This window comes from Prunus avium, chromosome 4 (assembly GCF_965620075.1).
Source record: "Prunus avium chromosome 4, drPruAviu1.hap1.1, whole genome shotgun sequence".
In the NCBI taxonomy this organism is placed as follows: Eukaryota; Viridiplantae; Streptophyta; class Magnoliopsida; order Rosales; family Rosaceae; genus Prunus; species Prunus avium.
The window spans coordinates 37,702,351-37,718,913 of record NC_142287.1 but is presented as its reverse complement, the minus strand read 5'-3'; the positions used below and the strand labels follow the sequence as shown (position 1 = coordinate 37,718,913).

The following is a 16,563-nucleotide window of genomic DNA, read 5'->3' as shown; positions in this document are numbered from 1 at the left end:
AAGAAGATAATAATTAACAACATAAAATTCACGTACATCCTCTATAAAAAATATTATGAATTATAGTTACTAATTAACTTTACGAAAGGAGAGTAATATCCTCGAGGAACGTTTTACATTCTCTAAGACAATAGCCTCATAGTTTGCGATTGTCCGACTCTCATCCTTGGCCGTAATGACAATCGAATAATATATCTTAATTTGAGTGAACTTAATCTCACCCTGAATCAGAATCTCAAATGTCAACTTCTTCTTTTGTATTATGTTGTACTCGTTGACCGCAAACTCTGCTACATCTTTGACTTTGAGGTCGCTAGTGATCTTCTTTCGAGCTTTAACCAAGAGAGGAAGGAGGAGGGGCGAATGAGCACGCATCATTTTGATCATTTCAAGTTTCTTGACTCGATTTAGTGGTACCAATACAAGTCTTGAGGAAAAGAACTTGTTGCTAGCTTCAAGGTTTTATATAGAATGAATGCAATCAAATTTATAATGAATTTGTTCTTTTGGGTAAGTTATTTGGGAGGTTAGATACTTTTCCATTTTGAGGTGATTATTACAATTCCAAAATTGTCTGCCCTATTGTTAGGTGTTTTGTTTTTAGGTAGTTTTAAATTATCTATAATAAAATTTAATTAGTTTTTTAGTTTATTTAAAATTCTTATCTTTGTAAACTTAATATTGGGTAAAATCATAACACCCAAGATCTTCAACTTCATGATTTTCACAATAACATTAGGCGGAAATTCAATTAGATTTAAATTACATACATACGTGGAGAATTGGACTAGTGTTTCACGTGTTTGCTTAGTCACCTATGTTTTCTCCTATGTATTTTAACCCAAAAAAATAAAATAAAAACTTTCTATGTTCAAACTTGTGAATAGCTCTACGAACGAATGGTAGGTTTTAAACATTCTCAGCAACAGAAAACTTGCAATTTTCTCTGTTCTAACTTGTAGCAAATTAATCAAACACATTCACGAGATCAGATCAGACTGATGGAGAGTAAAATTTCACATCAAAACCACTAACAAAATTGCCAACAAAAGAACAAAAATTGAACATCAACTATTCAAATTTCTTTATTATAATTTATAGACTCCAGACTCCAGAGTACATGTTTTCAGACGATAATAATTAAAACACGAAAGGATCAATCTCCTGAAAATTACTTAGTCTCTGCCAATTTACGGAAGGAGATCAATTGCCTAAAATGCTCCCAACTCTTTTCCCAGACAACAGCCACATAATTCTCTCCGGCGGCCGCTGCGGCGGTGGGGGGATTAGACACCTCCGACGACTCATTCTTGGCCGAAATGACAAGGCGAAAGTTGATGCCGGCCACCACCTGGGTCTCGCCGCGGATCACTCTCTGAAACACCAACTTGTTCTTGCCTTGTGCCTGCTTGTTGTATTCCGACACCGCGAACTCTGCTATCTCTTTCACATGAGGGTCGCTGATGTTCTTTATGGGCTGATAACCGCCGACCAAGGCGTCCCGGTGGCCTGTGGCTGCGGCGGCCACCAGAGGAAGGACGAGGGCAACGAGTGCGAGGAGGCAGTGAGGACGCATCGTGACCGTTGAGTTATTTCCTTGTTGAATTTCTTGAATTTTCTTGTCTAACAACACTATCCTCATAAAGAGCGAGCAGCATTGGATTCGGAGGCGTGGATTTATACATGGGTGTGGTTGGGCAGTGAGCGTGCAACGGGCAGGAATGTAAAGGATTAGCGTATACGGAAGGTTACAGATTGACTTCTGTTGTCCTCTATGCAGTGGGCGCGCATAGGATATTACTCTCCAAATTTGCCCATTTCGGGATTATTTTCGCCCTTCCTTTCTATGTATATTTACGAAAAATTGTTAATTATAGATTCATAGGATAAGATAGGTGCAAACTCTTTACTAATCTTCGTTAAATTCAATATTCCGTTAGCATATGTGGATTAGGCTAGTTGATTATAGCACGAGACATTTTCTTATTGAGTGTTGATATTTTCAATATCTATCCTATTTTCCCACCCATCTTATCTTCCCACCCATTATTATTTCTAAAATATAATTTAATTTCTATATATAGCAAAAGACAGAGAATGGTGAAACATTCTAAATACCAGAAAATGTCATGATTAGTGCAAACATTAAGAATTAAAATTATTAATTAAATGAGGATAATATGGTAAATTCACAATTTTTCATATTAAAAAAAAATATATAAAAAAAATCAAATAATGGATCCTATTTTTATGGAACACAACTAGCCATTATATTTTTTAATTCTAAAATAAATTAAAAAATTTCTAAAAAAATGTCTCTCGCAAGCGCGTGCGTAGAGGCTAGTTATAATGATAATATCAATTATTAAAAAAACCCCACTAATCCACCCTAACCACCCAGCCCTACCATAATCTTCCCTCATAAACACAATACCCAAACAACCACAATCACCATCATCTCCCAAACCACTTCTTCTCCCAAACTTCCATGGGTGTCTTGTTAAGTTTTGGGATGACAGGGAGAGAGAGAAGGGGTCGGGCATGGGTTGGTTGGGGCTGGGGCTGGAGTTGGTTTTGGTAGAAATTAGAATGAGAATTTTGATGTGGAAGAGAGAGTTGTTGTCAACAATGGGTGAGTTGGGACTTTGGGTAGTTGCTCTGGTTTCTTGGTTTTTCTTCCATTCTTATTTGTATTATTTATATTTTTTTAGAGTAAAAGTTTGAATTTGGTGGATGTTTCCAAATCCGGTGAGCTTGTTTGATTTGAGTTTGATAGATTTGATGTTTCTTCCTTTTGTTAAAGTTTAAAAAAAAAATATTTAATATTACATTTTACATTTACGTTAATCATTTTTAACTTTATATTAAATATTAAATATTTTTTTCTACAAGTCCTTATAAGTCATTTTATATAGGGCTAAATTTGTCTTAATTTTTTTAAAGATAAGGTAGGAAGGAAAATAAGAATGAGGCGTGAAATATCAGTGCTCTTTCCTATCTTGTGTTGACACTCACCAATAAAACCAGGGGCGTTTCTAGCCTATGGCACGCTAGGCTCTTGCCCTGCCCAAATTTTTGTTAAAAAATTCTTACCTACACTACATATGTCCCTCACTTAAATTAAGCATATACAAACTTTTTTTCTTTCTTTTCCTTCCCTCTTCTCTCCTCTGTCTCTCTGTCTCTGTCTCTCTCTATCTCTCTCTTTCTTTTCCGTTATTTTCTTTCTCTCTTCTCTCCCTTTTTTCTTTCTTTCTTTTCCTTCTATCTTCCCTCCTCTCTCTCTTTCTTTTTTCTTCCTTTTCCTTCTCTCTTTTTGTTAAAAAAATATTACCTACACTACTCATGGTTATTAATTTTTTGTTGTCTCACACAAACCCCAAGCCTACCTATAATTTTTTTTTGTCTTGCACAAAGACAATTGTTTCAGAAATTTCAGAAATTTGTTTTTGTATTTGTAGATATAGATGCATTTGAGGGTAATGCTCATTACGCCCCCCTCACTATGTGTATCTTTTTATGTTTATTAGTGAAATTCACTCATACTGTCGAGTTTAGTATATAAGTTTTGCATGGTCGGCTTTCGAATCCTAGAACCGCAACTGAATAAAACCATAACACTTGGCCTTTGAAGATTTATATTTTTTCTTTTTAAGACACAAAACGGAAATTAGAAATTATACCCAAAAAAATAAAATAAAAATTAGAATTAACTAAAAAAAATAAAAAGAAACAATAACAAAATAACACCACCCACCCCCTCAGTATTGTCAAGAACATTTGAATTAAAACAGCTGAGATAATTTTGATAGTATATGGGGATTCTTAATTTCTCTATTTATGGAAGAGGATAAAATGATTTTCTATTGCAGGAAACTAAAATTATAATTAATATGGAATGAAATCACCCAACATAATGGAAGGCCAATAATTGCCTCATAATTGGTAGTTTTTTTTGGTCAAACCAGATAAAGATTGTATTCCTAATTTACGCTAAGGGTAATACAAATACAATAACCATAAAGGCCAATACAATAACCCACAAAAGCAGTTACAACCACTACCCACAAATGGGTTACAACCAAAACGAAAGGATCCAGTAACAACATCAAACTCATATGGTATACCTCCACTCAAACCCGCACATCATATGGTATACCTCCACTCAAACCCGCACATGACTTAAAACAGCCCAGCACATGTCAGAAAAGTCAAGTACAACACCTATAACGTAAACTATAAACCCAAAGTCTCCCGTAGAGAAATCGTAAACATGCATCACACTTGAAAGAGTTGATGCTCTTATTACAACGCCAAATAAATAATATACCCAAACAAAGCCAACCCAAGCCCACAACTAAGGTTTGAAAGAAAGCCAACCCAAACAAAAACATAAAATAACATAAATGTCGTTGTCGCTGCCTCTGCCGATCGGAGTGCCCTCTCTACCTGTGGTGAGTTTTCCATTAGGAACATGAAGCATTGAACTTGTATTAATTAGCACCATATGTATTTGTTTATTATAATGAAATGTGATAATCTTCTACGACCCCAAAAAAATTAGTTAACTTCTGACAATGGTTGAAAGGAGATCAACTTCTTAAGATGCTGCCAAAACATGTCCCAGACAACTGCCTCATACTTAGCGGAGGTGGCCGTGGCGGTGGGGTTAGACATTGACGATTCATTCTTGCCCGAAAGGACAAGCCTATATTTGAGAGGCCATGTATGACCTGGAGCTCGCCACAGACCACACTATCAAACACCAACTTGGGGTCCCTGCTATTGCCTTGGGCTTGCCTGTCGTACTCGGACATCGCGAACTCCGCCGCCTCTTTCACCTTGGGGTCGCTGATGTTCTTTATGGGCTGCCAATCGTCGATCGGAGTGCCCTGTGGGCCTGTGGCGGCGGCGACAGCCAAAGGAAGGACGAGGGCAAGGAGTACGAGGAGGCAGTAAGGGCGCATCGTGACCGGTGATTTGTTTACTAAATTTAATTAAGTTTTTTTTTACTATTCACACTTGAAGTGACTTGCTTGAAATATGAAGGGTTGGATGGATATTGATTTGGTTGATTTGGATATTGAATCTGTTGATGGATATTAAATATGTTGAATCTATTATAAGGCATCACTTATTTGGTGAATGAATCTGTTGAATATTGAATTGGTTGATTTTTGAGTTGTGTCATTTTGGTACCGAAATGGTACTGTTTCACACTGATACCGATTTGGCATGGTATGGTATAGTACCAACTTTGGTAAACGATAATCCCATACTGTATCATACCAGTTCCAATTTCCGGTATCGATAGCGGTACGAGCTTAATAACGTACCGTACCATGCCCAGCCTTAATCGATAGTTCTTAGTTGGATAATGGAGAGTGGCAGCAAAGGTAAATGATTTCTCTCAACCTGAATATTATTGTCCAAATCTGGTCATTTGGAGGTTACTTTCGGCCTTGCCAAAGTATTTCTAAATTTCACTACTAAGGAAGAGGATCACGTACCCTAGGACATATTATGAAATCACCCTTACTAATTAACTTTACCAAAAAGGAGAATTTGCCGAATTAAGGAGATAAGGGAGGGAAAAGAGTTAATGAGGAGATAAATTTTTGTATGATACTCGAGTATCAGTAACGTAATATAATTATGTATTATATTATAAAATTACAATGCAATAAAATTCCTTTCGGATGGCGGTGATGATAATAGTTTAGAAATTGTTTGTTATTAAAGTATTAATTGCTAAAGTTATCTATTTGCGACATTTAGGTCATGTTTACTAATCCGTAATCGGGTGAGGATAATTGTATTTAGGAAGAGTTGAATTGAGGAGGAGTTTGAATCTGAATTCTCATTGAAGTTGTTTACTAAACTATCTGGAATTGGGGTAGGAATGGTATTGATTCCTTATAAGTTGTTTACTAAATTCATATGAATTGGAATTGAATCCAGTTTTGAATGCTAAAATGCCATTATTTGTTGGGTTAAAGGGGAGGGTAAATTTGAAACTTTAAAAATTGTGTGATGATATAATGGGTAAAAAATATAGATTCTTGATGAATTAGTTATGCAGGAATTAGAACACCACCTCCCACCAAAGAGTCTAATTCCTTCAAAATCTTAAGTTGAATTCCTAATTTTGTGTGGGTGACTTACATTTTCATCATTCCTATATATATATATATGAAGTAAACATGCGGAGGGAATTGCATGCTAAAGGGCTTGTGATATTCTCATACAACTTTGAACAGTCAAGCTAGGTTTCGAAAAACCGCAATTATATCATTCACAATGGGAAACAGATGTTTTGGGGTGGTGGAGGGTGATGATAGATAGCTGATCCATAAAATTTACAGGACTTTTCCCATCGAAATAGCAACGCAACCATCAGATTAGGTCTTCATAAAAAACCATCAGATCAGGTCAGTGATGACATGCACGCGAATGTGACTTTCAAATCACGAAAAAATAGACAAAAAATATAAAACACAAGAAAAACGTCGTACTAAACCATTCAACAATTGTACTGATTAATAAAACATCCTAACAGACAGACAGAGTGAAGACAAGACAAGAGTAAGTAGTAGGCATGAATATATGCGTGCAAATTTTAAGAATCCCTAAAATTAATTGCCTTCTTTAGGAATTGCTGCAAAGGAGAGCAATTGCCTAAAATGCTTCCAAGCCTTCTCCAAGACAACACCCTCATAATAATTTAGGGAGAAGAGGGGGTCAGGAATCGTCTCGTTGGTGGCCCCAATGACGAGCCGATATCTGACGCCCGATACGACCATCGTCTCGCCCTTGGCCATGTTATAATACACCAACTTGTTCTGGACCGGCTCCGATTGCTTGCTGAACTCCGACAGCGCAAACTTTGCTATCTCTACCAAGTGGGGGTCGCTCAGGTCCCCTACGGGCTGCCAACCGTCTACCTTCACGTCCCGTCCGTCTGCGGCACAGGCCACCAGAGCAAGAACCAGGGCCACGAGTGCAAGGAGGCAGTTTGAACGCATTGTGACCGTTTGATTCATTTCTTTGATTATTTTGAAGGGTTTTCTCGACTGGCTTCTTCGGATCCACAAGTGAAGTGACCTGCATGCATTCGAGGGCTGGACTGGATATATATACATAGAGAGGCGGTGAGTGGAACTTGGACCGGAAGGTAAAGACTTTTCTGTGACTTTCTTACAATCTTTTTCATAATTTTTAGGAAATCATCCCATATATATTTGATATCACCCCATCACGTTTATTCGCAATTACCTTTGAATGGAGCCCGTGATTCTACAAAATCTGTAAATATTTTTTTCCTTTTCTTTTTCCATTTAAGAGGAGGAGGAAACGATTTCCTTCCTTGAATTCAATTATTATCCAATTCTCACACATGAAATAGTTTTTAGAATTCTAGGGTTTAGGTAATTACCTTTATAATGGAGATTCACATACATTATTAATTTTCAAATCACGAACAAAATAACCTTAAAAAATTCAAAAATTAAAATAACCTTAAAATATTGAAACAAGAAACAAAAATTAAAATTCAAGAAAATTCAGAAGTACCATTATTTGATACGCATACGTATCACCACATATATATGATATCCCTCAATGTCAATACAGTGGGGTCTTTTATCTATGTATATAAAGCAAAAGGCAGAGAATGGTGAAACATTCAAAAACCCCAAATATGCCCTTAGTTAATGCAAATATTAAGAATTCAATTTATTAATTAAATGAGGATAATATGGTAAATTCACACTTTTTCATATTTAAATAAAATTAAAATTAAAAGAAAAATCAAATAATGGATCCTATTTTTATGGAACACAACTACCCATTATCTTTTTTAATTCTAAAATAAATTTTAAAATTTAAAAAAAATACCTCTCGCAAGCTCGGAAGCGCGTGAGGCTAGTTATAACTAAGGAGTTTAAAGACACTAAATACATTATTAATTGGTTAATTGTAAAGTTGACGAAAAGAGTTCAATTTCCAAAGATCCTTCCAAGACTGCTCACACACACTAAGCTCATAATGGGCATGATTGAAACCTGCGGTGGTGTTAGGCAACAATCCATCCTTGGCCAAAACGACAAGCTGATAGTTCTGGCCCGCGACTATCTGGGTGTCTCCACGGATGACCCTCTCAACCACCAACTTCTTGTGGGTTCGCAGAATATTGTACATGGACACCGCGAACTCTGCCATCAACTTCAGACGAGGGTCGCCGATGTTCTCTTTGGGTATGGGCTTAAAACCGCCGGGCATAGGCCACGGAGGAGTAGCAGCCACCAGCATCAGAGGAAGGAGGAGGCCAATCAGTGCTAGGAGGAGCCAGTGAGAACGCATCTTCAGTCCGCGCGCTTTCTTTTTCTCTTTTTTCTTGGTTTGAGTTGAGTCTCAGTCGAGGGATGGACAAGTTACGTTGGTTCCTTCCGTTATATATATTGGTGGGTTGGTGCTTAAGTTGGACGTGGACAAAAATGTAAATGGAAGGTTACAGAAATTTATGGCATAATTTGGAGATGAAGTCAGAAATTTGAGGTCCAAAATTTGTGGAAATTGGATGTATTGAGTTACGACGGGGAGTAATTCAGTTTCTTGTTTATTTAGGGAAGGCTGATGATGGACAGTTTCTTCTTTATATGAATTGTAAATAGTGAAATTTTTTACTTGTTTGAAGTCGTTTCGTTCCTTTAATTGTTACTGTTATTTGAGAGTTTAATTAGTTTTCCTCTTTGATATTTTTTAATTGCTCTTGTCATATGTATTTGGCAGACCACGCTTGACTCAAACACCAACTTCTTCTTGGTTGGTTCTCTTCTCCCTTTGTGCATGGACACCGCCAATAATAATACTTGGAATTAAAAAACAAACAGAAGAATTAATTAATAAAAAAACATGCATGGAATGGACGTCAGTATATGATGAGATGAGAGACGTCATTATAGGAAGAAATAAAAAAAGAGTATAAAACAGTGCGAGCTCGGTTATGCAAGTTTTTCTTCCTAGCAACCATAGTTATGTACGCAAGTCAATGTCATGCTAATTAATAATTAATTCATCTGCGAATCCGTTCATGCTAGGGTAGGGGGTACTGTACTAACTGAGTAGAGAAATGTCTTCTTCTTCGTCTTCGGCTTTGTTTGTTTAAATCCGAAGATGACGTTGATGCTCTGGACATGTTGTCCCGTCCGTCCCTACATGTAAAATGAAATGTAAAGAAAGTGGATTATGGGACCGCACCCCGAAGAAAAAGTTGAAAAGCAGCATCGACTTTTGTTGTTTTTTTAAGGCAAAAATGATATAAAAAGGTGAAAACCCCCGGACACTACCAACACAACAACTATTTAGTATTAATCAGACGGGCCTTTACAGCTCCCAATGAAGGACAATGCTTGGGTCCAATGTATCAGGAGCCACTCCTCCTGAAAAATGATGTAGTCTTTTAAAAAAATGACACGTGTTTCTTTTTTTTCTTTTTTTAATTTGTTTCCCTCTCTCTTCTCTCATCTCCCCGTCTCTCTCTCTTCCTCTGCAACTCTGTAAAAGAAATTTTCAACCCCTTTTATTTTATTTGTTTCACTGACTCTTCCTCTCTCTCTTCTCACCCACTCTCCTCTCCTCCCCCAACTCTCTCTTCTTTCATCTTCGCATCTCTCTCTCTTCTCTCCTCTCCTCCCCCAGCTCTCTCTTCTCTCATCTCTCCATCTCTCCATCTCTTTCTTTCACCATTCCCAAAATTTCCAAAACTCATCAATAAAATTAAAAATTAAAAATGAGAGAAATCAATACATAGTGTGAGAGAAATCAATACATAGTGTTTAGGTGATGATAATGGAGGAACATCGATGGAAAGAGAAAGGGGCTGAAAATTTCTTCTAAAGAGTTGCAGAGAAAGAGAGAGAGAGACGGGGGATGAGAGAAGAGAGAGTTGGGGGAGGAGAGGAGAGTGGGTGAGAAGAGAGAGGGAAACAAATTTAAAAAAAGAAAAAAAAAAAAAACACGTGTTATTTTTTAAAAAGACCACATCATTGTTGAGGAGGAGCGGCTCCTGATACATCAGGAGCCAAGCATTGTCCCCCAAGGAATCATTAAAGCAACAAATATCCAAACCAGGCAGGAGTCTCCTCAAAATAGCCAAATTGTGACCGCAAGTAGCCAACCCATCAGCTACATCATTCCTTTCTTCTAGAAATATGTTGAAGCTTAAATTCATAAGCCTTTTACAGCTACTGACCAGCCCAGCATTAGGATGACAAGCATTCAAAACCTTACTCTGAATAAGACAACTCGGCTTCAAGCACTTACACCTGGCCGAAAAGCAGCGGCGACTTTAATTGTGCTGATAGATAGGGGAATTTATTCTCTATTGGTGTTTCTAGGGTTTCTTACGGGAATTTATTCTCTCTACTATGAAATATGAATTAAGGAAGATGAAATTGATATTTATATTGCAGGGAAGAAGTCTCATCTTGTTCATAATCAAAATTTAAGTATTTTTCAGCTGGATATTTCAAGTTCCAACTCTCATTCAAGTCCTTCATCCTGCAAGAATCAACCGCGCTGGGCCTTTACTCTTTTCAGGTAAAGCTAAATGATTTATGAATTATTTTTTTACTCGGTAAAACCAGTCGTACGTTCCCCTGTTTCTGCCCAATTCATCGATTGACTGATTCCTACAATATATGCACGAAAAAACCAATAACTTGTTTGTGGCTATTTGATTGTTCATGATCATGGTGTTAATATCATTAAGGTTACCATTGACTAGATAATTTACAAAACTTTCTCGACCAAAAATACTATATGCATGCAGTTTCAGAGACAAGAGTAGAAGAGATGCTAATAGTGGATTCTATGATCCAAACGCTGACGGAACAAGTGTTCAAAGCTCTTGTGAACCAAGCTCAATTTTCGCTTGAGTTTAGCGGCCAGTTTAAGCAGATGAAGACAGGGCTTGATCTTGCCAGGGCTTTACTTGCAGACACAGAGAATCTCAATCACAAGAACGAAACTGTCAGGGCAGGCTTGTCAAATTTGAAGGAAGTGATTTATAAAGCTGATGATGTACTCACAGATTGCTTGGTCAGAGATGAATATAGGAAAGATGCATCCTGGGCCGTTAACTTGCTTCACGATCCATTCTTCTATCATCGTACGGGCAAGAAGCTGAGAGACATTAATCGGCATATGAAGGAGATAGAGAAGACATTGGGCAGGTTTTTGAAGGCTCCGGATAGCATCCATGCAGATGATTCATACCAAGTTAGGGGAATTATGTCACAGGACTGGAACCCAACTGACACCATTGGATTGGATGAAGATGTCGAAAAGATAAAGGGTTGGATGTTTGACACCACCAAACCGCTTCACCGCATAGGCATTGTGGGAATGGGGGGCTTAGGCAAAACTACCATTTCCCAGAAAATCTTTCATGATGTGAAAGTATTAGCCCACTTTGACAAGATGATCTGGGTGTGTGTTTCGCAGTCTTTCAGCGCCGAGCGGATCATGAGGAGCATCCTGGAAAGGTTAGAAGAAAATGTCTCTGGTTTTGGTCTTACTCAGATTTTGAGGAAAATTCAGGGAGGACTTAAAGGGAAGAGATGCCTCATTGTTATGGATGATGTGTGGAGTCACACAGAGGTGGACTGGTGGACTAACCTGTGTTCTGTTTTACCAGAACAAAACAGCTGCATCATAATTACAACTAGAAATGAAGATGTCGCAATTAGTATGGGAGTTGAGAGCTTGCGAATTCACCGTCCCAATACTCTTAACGATGATGAAAGCTGGTCTTTGTTCTCCAAGTTTGCATTTTCTTCAAGCAGGGGAATATGCCCGGATGACCAGTTTGAAAATCTTGGAAAGGAACTCTTGAAGAAATGCGGCGGACTGCCACTAGCAATCAAGACCATAGGATCCTTATTGGCATCAAAGATCAACTCCCCTTCCCAGTGGAGAGACATTCTTGAAAGTTTTCATGCCTTAACAACAGAGGGAAAAGCTAGTTCAGTTATGGCTTCTTTGCGGTTGAGCTATGATGAACTCCCGCCTTTTCTGAAACAATGCATGTTGTGTTTCTCCATCTACCGTGAAGACGCTGAGATAAGTGCCGATCAGTTAATTCACTGGTGGGTGGGAGAGGGCCTGGTTCAGGGCAAAGGCTCAAAAACAGCAGTAGAAGTGGGATATGAATATCTTGCAGAACTTATCAGCAGATGCCTGGTTGAAATCGTGCAGCAGCGAGGCTTTGATGGGAGAGTCTATAAGTGCAAGATACATGATATGGTGAGAGAAATGATAATCATGATTGCGGAGGAGGAGGAGTTTTGCAGTTTCAACGAACAAAGCAGGCAGAAGTTGACAGCAAATTCTCGGTGGTTAAGTTTTATTGATGAAATGGATGAAAAATCGTTGAAATATAGTTCAAAGCTCAGGGCAATGTTACTGATGTCAAGCCGCCGATTTGAGTTTGACAGGATTTCGGGGTTTCTGCGATCCCTGAGAATGTTGGATTTATCAAACTGCACAGTGGATGAGACTTGTGTAAAGGATCTCTTCAACTGGATCAGTTCCCTTAAGCGCCTAGCATCTTTGAACTTGAGTGGTATTCAAGCCCTAAAAGAAGTGCCATCCTCAATTCATAAACTCCTCAACCTCCAACTGTTGATTTTAAATGGGTGCAGCCATCTAGAAAAGATACACCCATCAATCGCTAATTTGAAGAAGCTGATTATCTTGGACCTTGTGGGGTGTCCCATCCAGTACTTGCCTCAGGGATTAGGAAGGCTGTCTTATCTTCAAGAACTCTCCGGATTCAAGGTTGTGAATCAGCATAGAAAGCAATGTTTCCAGCTTCTTGAGATTAAGGACCTGATCCACCTAAGAGTACTGCGAATGCATATAAGTGATGTCGCCGAAATCACAGACAATGAACTTGATGTCTTATCTCAGCTTAAAATGCTCAAGGTTCTAGCTATCGATGCAGAAGATTGTAGAGAGAAAGATGTTTTCGAAATGCTAGATAAGCTGACCCCTCCTCCAAGCCTCCAAGAGCTGTATCTGAGGTATTACCGACGAGAAACTCTCCCCAGCTGGGTCAATCCCAAACAGCTTTCTAGATTGAAGTATCTTTGTATTGAGAATAGTGACCTTGTCAATCTAAGCAGTGGTCACCCCGCTTGGAAAGTCGAAGGTCTGTGTTTGAAGTACTTGATGAAGCTAGACTTACAGTGGAAGGACTTGGAGAAGGATATGCCTGCACTACGCTACATGGAGATTAGCCATTGCTACAAGCTGAAAGATTTCCCGTGCTCTGTTATTGAATCCGGGATCTGGAGAAAGAATCAAGATTAAGGTGTCAGATTGCTGAGAATTGACAAATCACCTGCTATTTGGAGGTATTGCTTAAATTTGATCACTGGTGACTTGAAGATAATTCTGGCTTCATACTGGACTATTGCAGCAGTACAAACTGATGCATCATTATTGGAGAAAAAATCAAGAAACCAGGACTGTTGTTTAACATACTTCTGGTTTCTTGCTGTAGCAATAACCATATAATTCTTGTTGGAGTGTAGCGTTTTCTGTTATTGTTTTAGTTGAGAGGAAGAGTGCAGAGTGCAGTATTTTTAAATTACAAGGTATGTGCTTTCTATTTACTTGGTCATGTCCTGCAAGGATGATGAATTTGTATGTTATTCAAAATGGCGTGCATTCCATCTTGAACGCATCTGTAATACGAGTTTTTCATTCGATTCATAACACAAGATTGTAAATTGCACTGTTGTACTAATAAGGATTCTATGCTGAAGTTGAAGATGATTTCTGTACATTATGCACAAAGTTACAAAAATTTGTATAACATATGCCTACTTGATGTTTACATCTGTCAAAGCTGAATCTGACATCAAGGATACAAAATTAAAGTAGACAACTAGTGCTGATGAAATATATAATGCTTTTTGTTATACCCTGAAACTTCGCAAGACAATCTAGCATTTTGAGCTTTTCAAGTCATTGAACTTGTTCGCCAGTCCTAAATACATAAACTCCTGCAATAGCCAAAACTCAGTCATCACATATCATTACAAAATCATGTACAACAACTACAGAAAATTAGTCAAAGATAGCTGATAAGAGATAAGAAACGAAATGTTACCAAGTGTAGGCATCAAAAGGGACAGCACAGCAATTCCAGCAATCTTTAATGGCAAGCCAATCTTAATCATATCTTGGATTTCAATGTGGCCAGTTGCAAACCCTACGGTATTCGAAGGGGTTGCTGTTGGAAACAAGAAAGCAAATTGAGCCCCAATGCCTCCTGGAATCATGAGAAGGAGTGGATGCACATGCGTAGTTTTTGCTATTTGAATCAGGAGAGGAACAATAAGCGTCGCAGTGGCATTGTTTGATGTGATTAACTCAGTGATGGTACTACTGAAGAGACAGACAGCCGGTGTCATGGCTAAATATGGGACTGCCTCCAAGAAATCTAAGCTTTCTGATAATATATCTGCAAGGCCACTAGATCGAACCCCGTCAGCGATGGCTAAACCAGCACCTAATAACAATATGATGTTCCAGGGTAGCTTCTTGCATTTGTCCCAGTCCATCAACTTCTGACCCTTTTGCTTTTTGCTAGGAACTATAAACAGCAAAGTTGCAATCATAACCTACATGGTTTCAAGTCACACTTCAAAATCTGATCCAACTACAAAAGGGAAGGCCTCTGTTAATCTTAAGCAATGTGAAGGGCCAATACTCACACTGACAGTTCCGTCTCCGGCAAGGCCCTTGAAGAGGACTCCCCAGCCAGGAATATCCTCTGTTATGCTTCTGGTCATCCACACAACTATCAGCATCTGCACAAAACTCTTCTTGTCATAAGAATTGGAAGACATATCCACATTCCAACACACTCAGAAGAACTATGCAAAACTAAGTGGCAACGCACCGAAAACAAAGCCAACACCATCTTCTCAGCATAAGCCATTGGACCTGCCCGTGCCGCATCAACACTAATAAGTTGATTTGGAAATACAATTAGCTACAAGGTGTTGTCTAGTGCCTAAAATTGGATAGTGAACATTAGTTCAATAATTCACACACCAGTTCAAATGTGTTAGCCTATTCTGGCATGTTGGGTTTTTCACAACTATTACCAAACAAAAAAAAGAGAGCAGAAAGATAGTAGGACCAATTCATTGAAAAAAATATGACAAATTGAGGTGCTCCCCTCACCTACCTACCTAACATTTCGAGCTCCTCCTTCAAATGGGCTTTGTCGAAATAAACAGAGAGAGCCTGGCCTGAACTCCTGGAGCAATACAAGCAGCACAATAAAGCCCACAAAGCCAAGAACATCAACAGAGCCGAAGGGAAAGCAAACAAGAACCAGGTGCTGAAGGTGACTGGAGCTGCCTCTGGGAAATAGCTCTGCCACATCCCAACCAATATGAGATTGACACCTGTCCCCGTGAGAGTGCTCATGCCTCCTATGGTTATGGAGTATAACACGCCAAGAACCACAGCTCTGCAAAACTTGCCCACAACGACGGACTGATTGGGGCCTGTCGGAAAGCGTCGAAGGATGCCGGTGGCGACGGGCATCATCATCACCGCCGTCGCCACGTTGTGCATCCACATGCTCACGAAGGCTGCGGTCCCACATATCCCCAGCAGCAGCAATGGCGGATTCAGGGGATCTCCGCAGAACACCAGGGTTATCTATAAATAAATAAATAAAAGATTCAAAATTTATATGCAATGTGCGTTAATTGTTGTGAGATAACCAAAACTAGAAGATAACTCACATTCAAGGCCAATCTTTTGTGTATATTATAATGCTCGACGGCAAGAGCCAATATGAAGCTTCCAAGAACAAGGGCAATGACATCGTTCATGTAAGAGTGGGCAACATCATCAGCAGAGGCAATGCCAAAGAGCGGGAAGAGGAAGAGCGGGGACATGGAGGTAATTGGCATGGGCACGGCCTCTGTGAGCCACCAAGCAAAAATCCATGCAAGCACTGCCAGCATGTTGCGGCTGGTGGTGAGGGAGCCATCTAGGTTGACATGGAGACATATAATGGTGCTCAAAAGAGGCCCTAGCAGGATGTTGAAGTTATTGGATGTTAGAATGGATTTCAATGATGAAGAGAATTTTATCTGTGACCTTTGGTTTGGATCATCAAGTGGGAGAAGTGGGGTTTTGGGGTCATTGGAGGGGGGAATATCCATTTGATTTCTTGTTGATATTAGAGTGTGAGCAAATTCAAATTCAAATTCACTTTTTCTTTCTAATGTTCCATTTTTGTGTTCATTAATCGGCAATTTGACACTAAATGTCATTTATTTGCTAAGGGTCATCCAATCATGTAGCATGGGAGTAGGGGCGCGTTATTGCCGCTCCTCTCTTGCATTCCCCGTATTCTTGGAGAAAAAAACGGACGTCTCACACATATAGCCCATACGCCACTCACATTATATACTAAATGTGAGACGCCCGGGTATAGACAAGTTTTTCTCATATTCTTGAGCAAAA

The 16,563-nt window shown here is 38.9% G+C and overlaps 4 protein-coding genes and 2 pseudogenes across 4 annotated transcripts; 1 reads left to right on the top strand and 5 right to left on the bottom strand.

The window, feature by feature from the left end:
• Positions 1-1,060: 1,060 nt before the first annotated feature.
• On the bottom strand, positions 1,061-1,665 carry LOC110771648 (Cystatin/monellin superfamily protein). Its single transcript, XM_021975983.2, has one exon. The coding sequence runs from the start codon at positions 1,640-1,642 to the stop codon at positions 1,172-1,174; it is 471 nt and encodes a 156-aa protein (XP_021831675.2). The 5' UTR covers positions 1,643-1,665; the 3' UTR covers positions 1,061-1,171.
• A 2,895-nt stretch (positions 1,666-4,560) lies between these two features.
• On the bottom strand, positions 4,561-4,967 carry LOC110771665 (cysteine proteinase inhibitor 1 pseudogene; annotated as a pseudogene).
• A 1,668-nt stretch (positions 4,968-6,635) lies between these two features.
• LOC110771664 (cysteine proteinase inhibitor 1 pseudogene) lies at positions 6,636-7,025 on the bottom strand (annotated as a pseudogene).
• Positions 7,026-7,971: 946 nt separating this feature from the next.
• Positions 7,972-8,361, bottom strand: LOC110771663 (cysteine proteinase inhibitor 1-like). Its single transcript, XM_021976003.1, has one exon. It carries the CDS (start codon positions 8,359-8,361, stop codon positions 7,972-7,974), a length of 390 nt encoding a protein of 129 aa, XP_021831695.1.
• Positions 8,362-10,086: 1,725 nt separating this feature from the next.
• LOC110771644 (disease resistance RPP13-like protein 4) lies at positions 10,087-13,850 on the top strand. Its single transcript, XM_021975978.2, has 2 exons — positions 10,087-10,599; positions 10,832-13,850. Exon 2 carries the CDS (start codon positions 10,855-10,857, stop codon positions 13,372-13,374), a length of 2,520 nt encoding a protein of 839 aa, XP_021831670.1. The 5' UTR covers positions 10,087-10,599; positions 10,832-10,854; the 3' UTR covers positions 13,375-13,850.
• Positions 13,820-16,509, bottom strand: LOC110771645 (tonoplast dicarboxylate transporter-like). The gene is made up of 6 exons (XM_021975980.2): positions 15,834-16,509; positions 15,270-15,747; positions 14,975-15,018; positions 14,787-14,882; positions 14,180-14,693; positions 13,820-14,072 (listed from the first exon to the last, which is right to left on the bottom strand). Exons 1-6 carry the CDS (start codon positions 16,368-16,370, stop codon positions 14,035-14,037), a joined length of 1,707 nt encoding a protein of 568 aa, XP_021831672.2. The 5' UTR covers positions 16,371-16,509; the 3' UTR covers positions 13,820-14,034.
• Between the last annotated feature and the right edge of the window lie 54 nt (positions 16,510-16,563).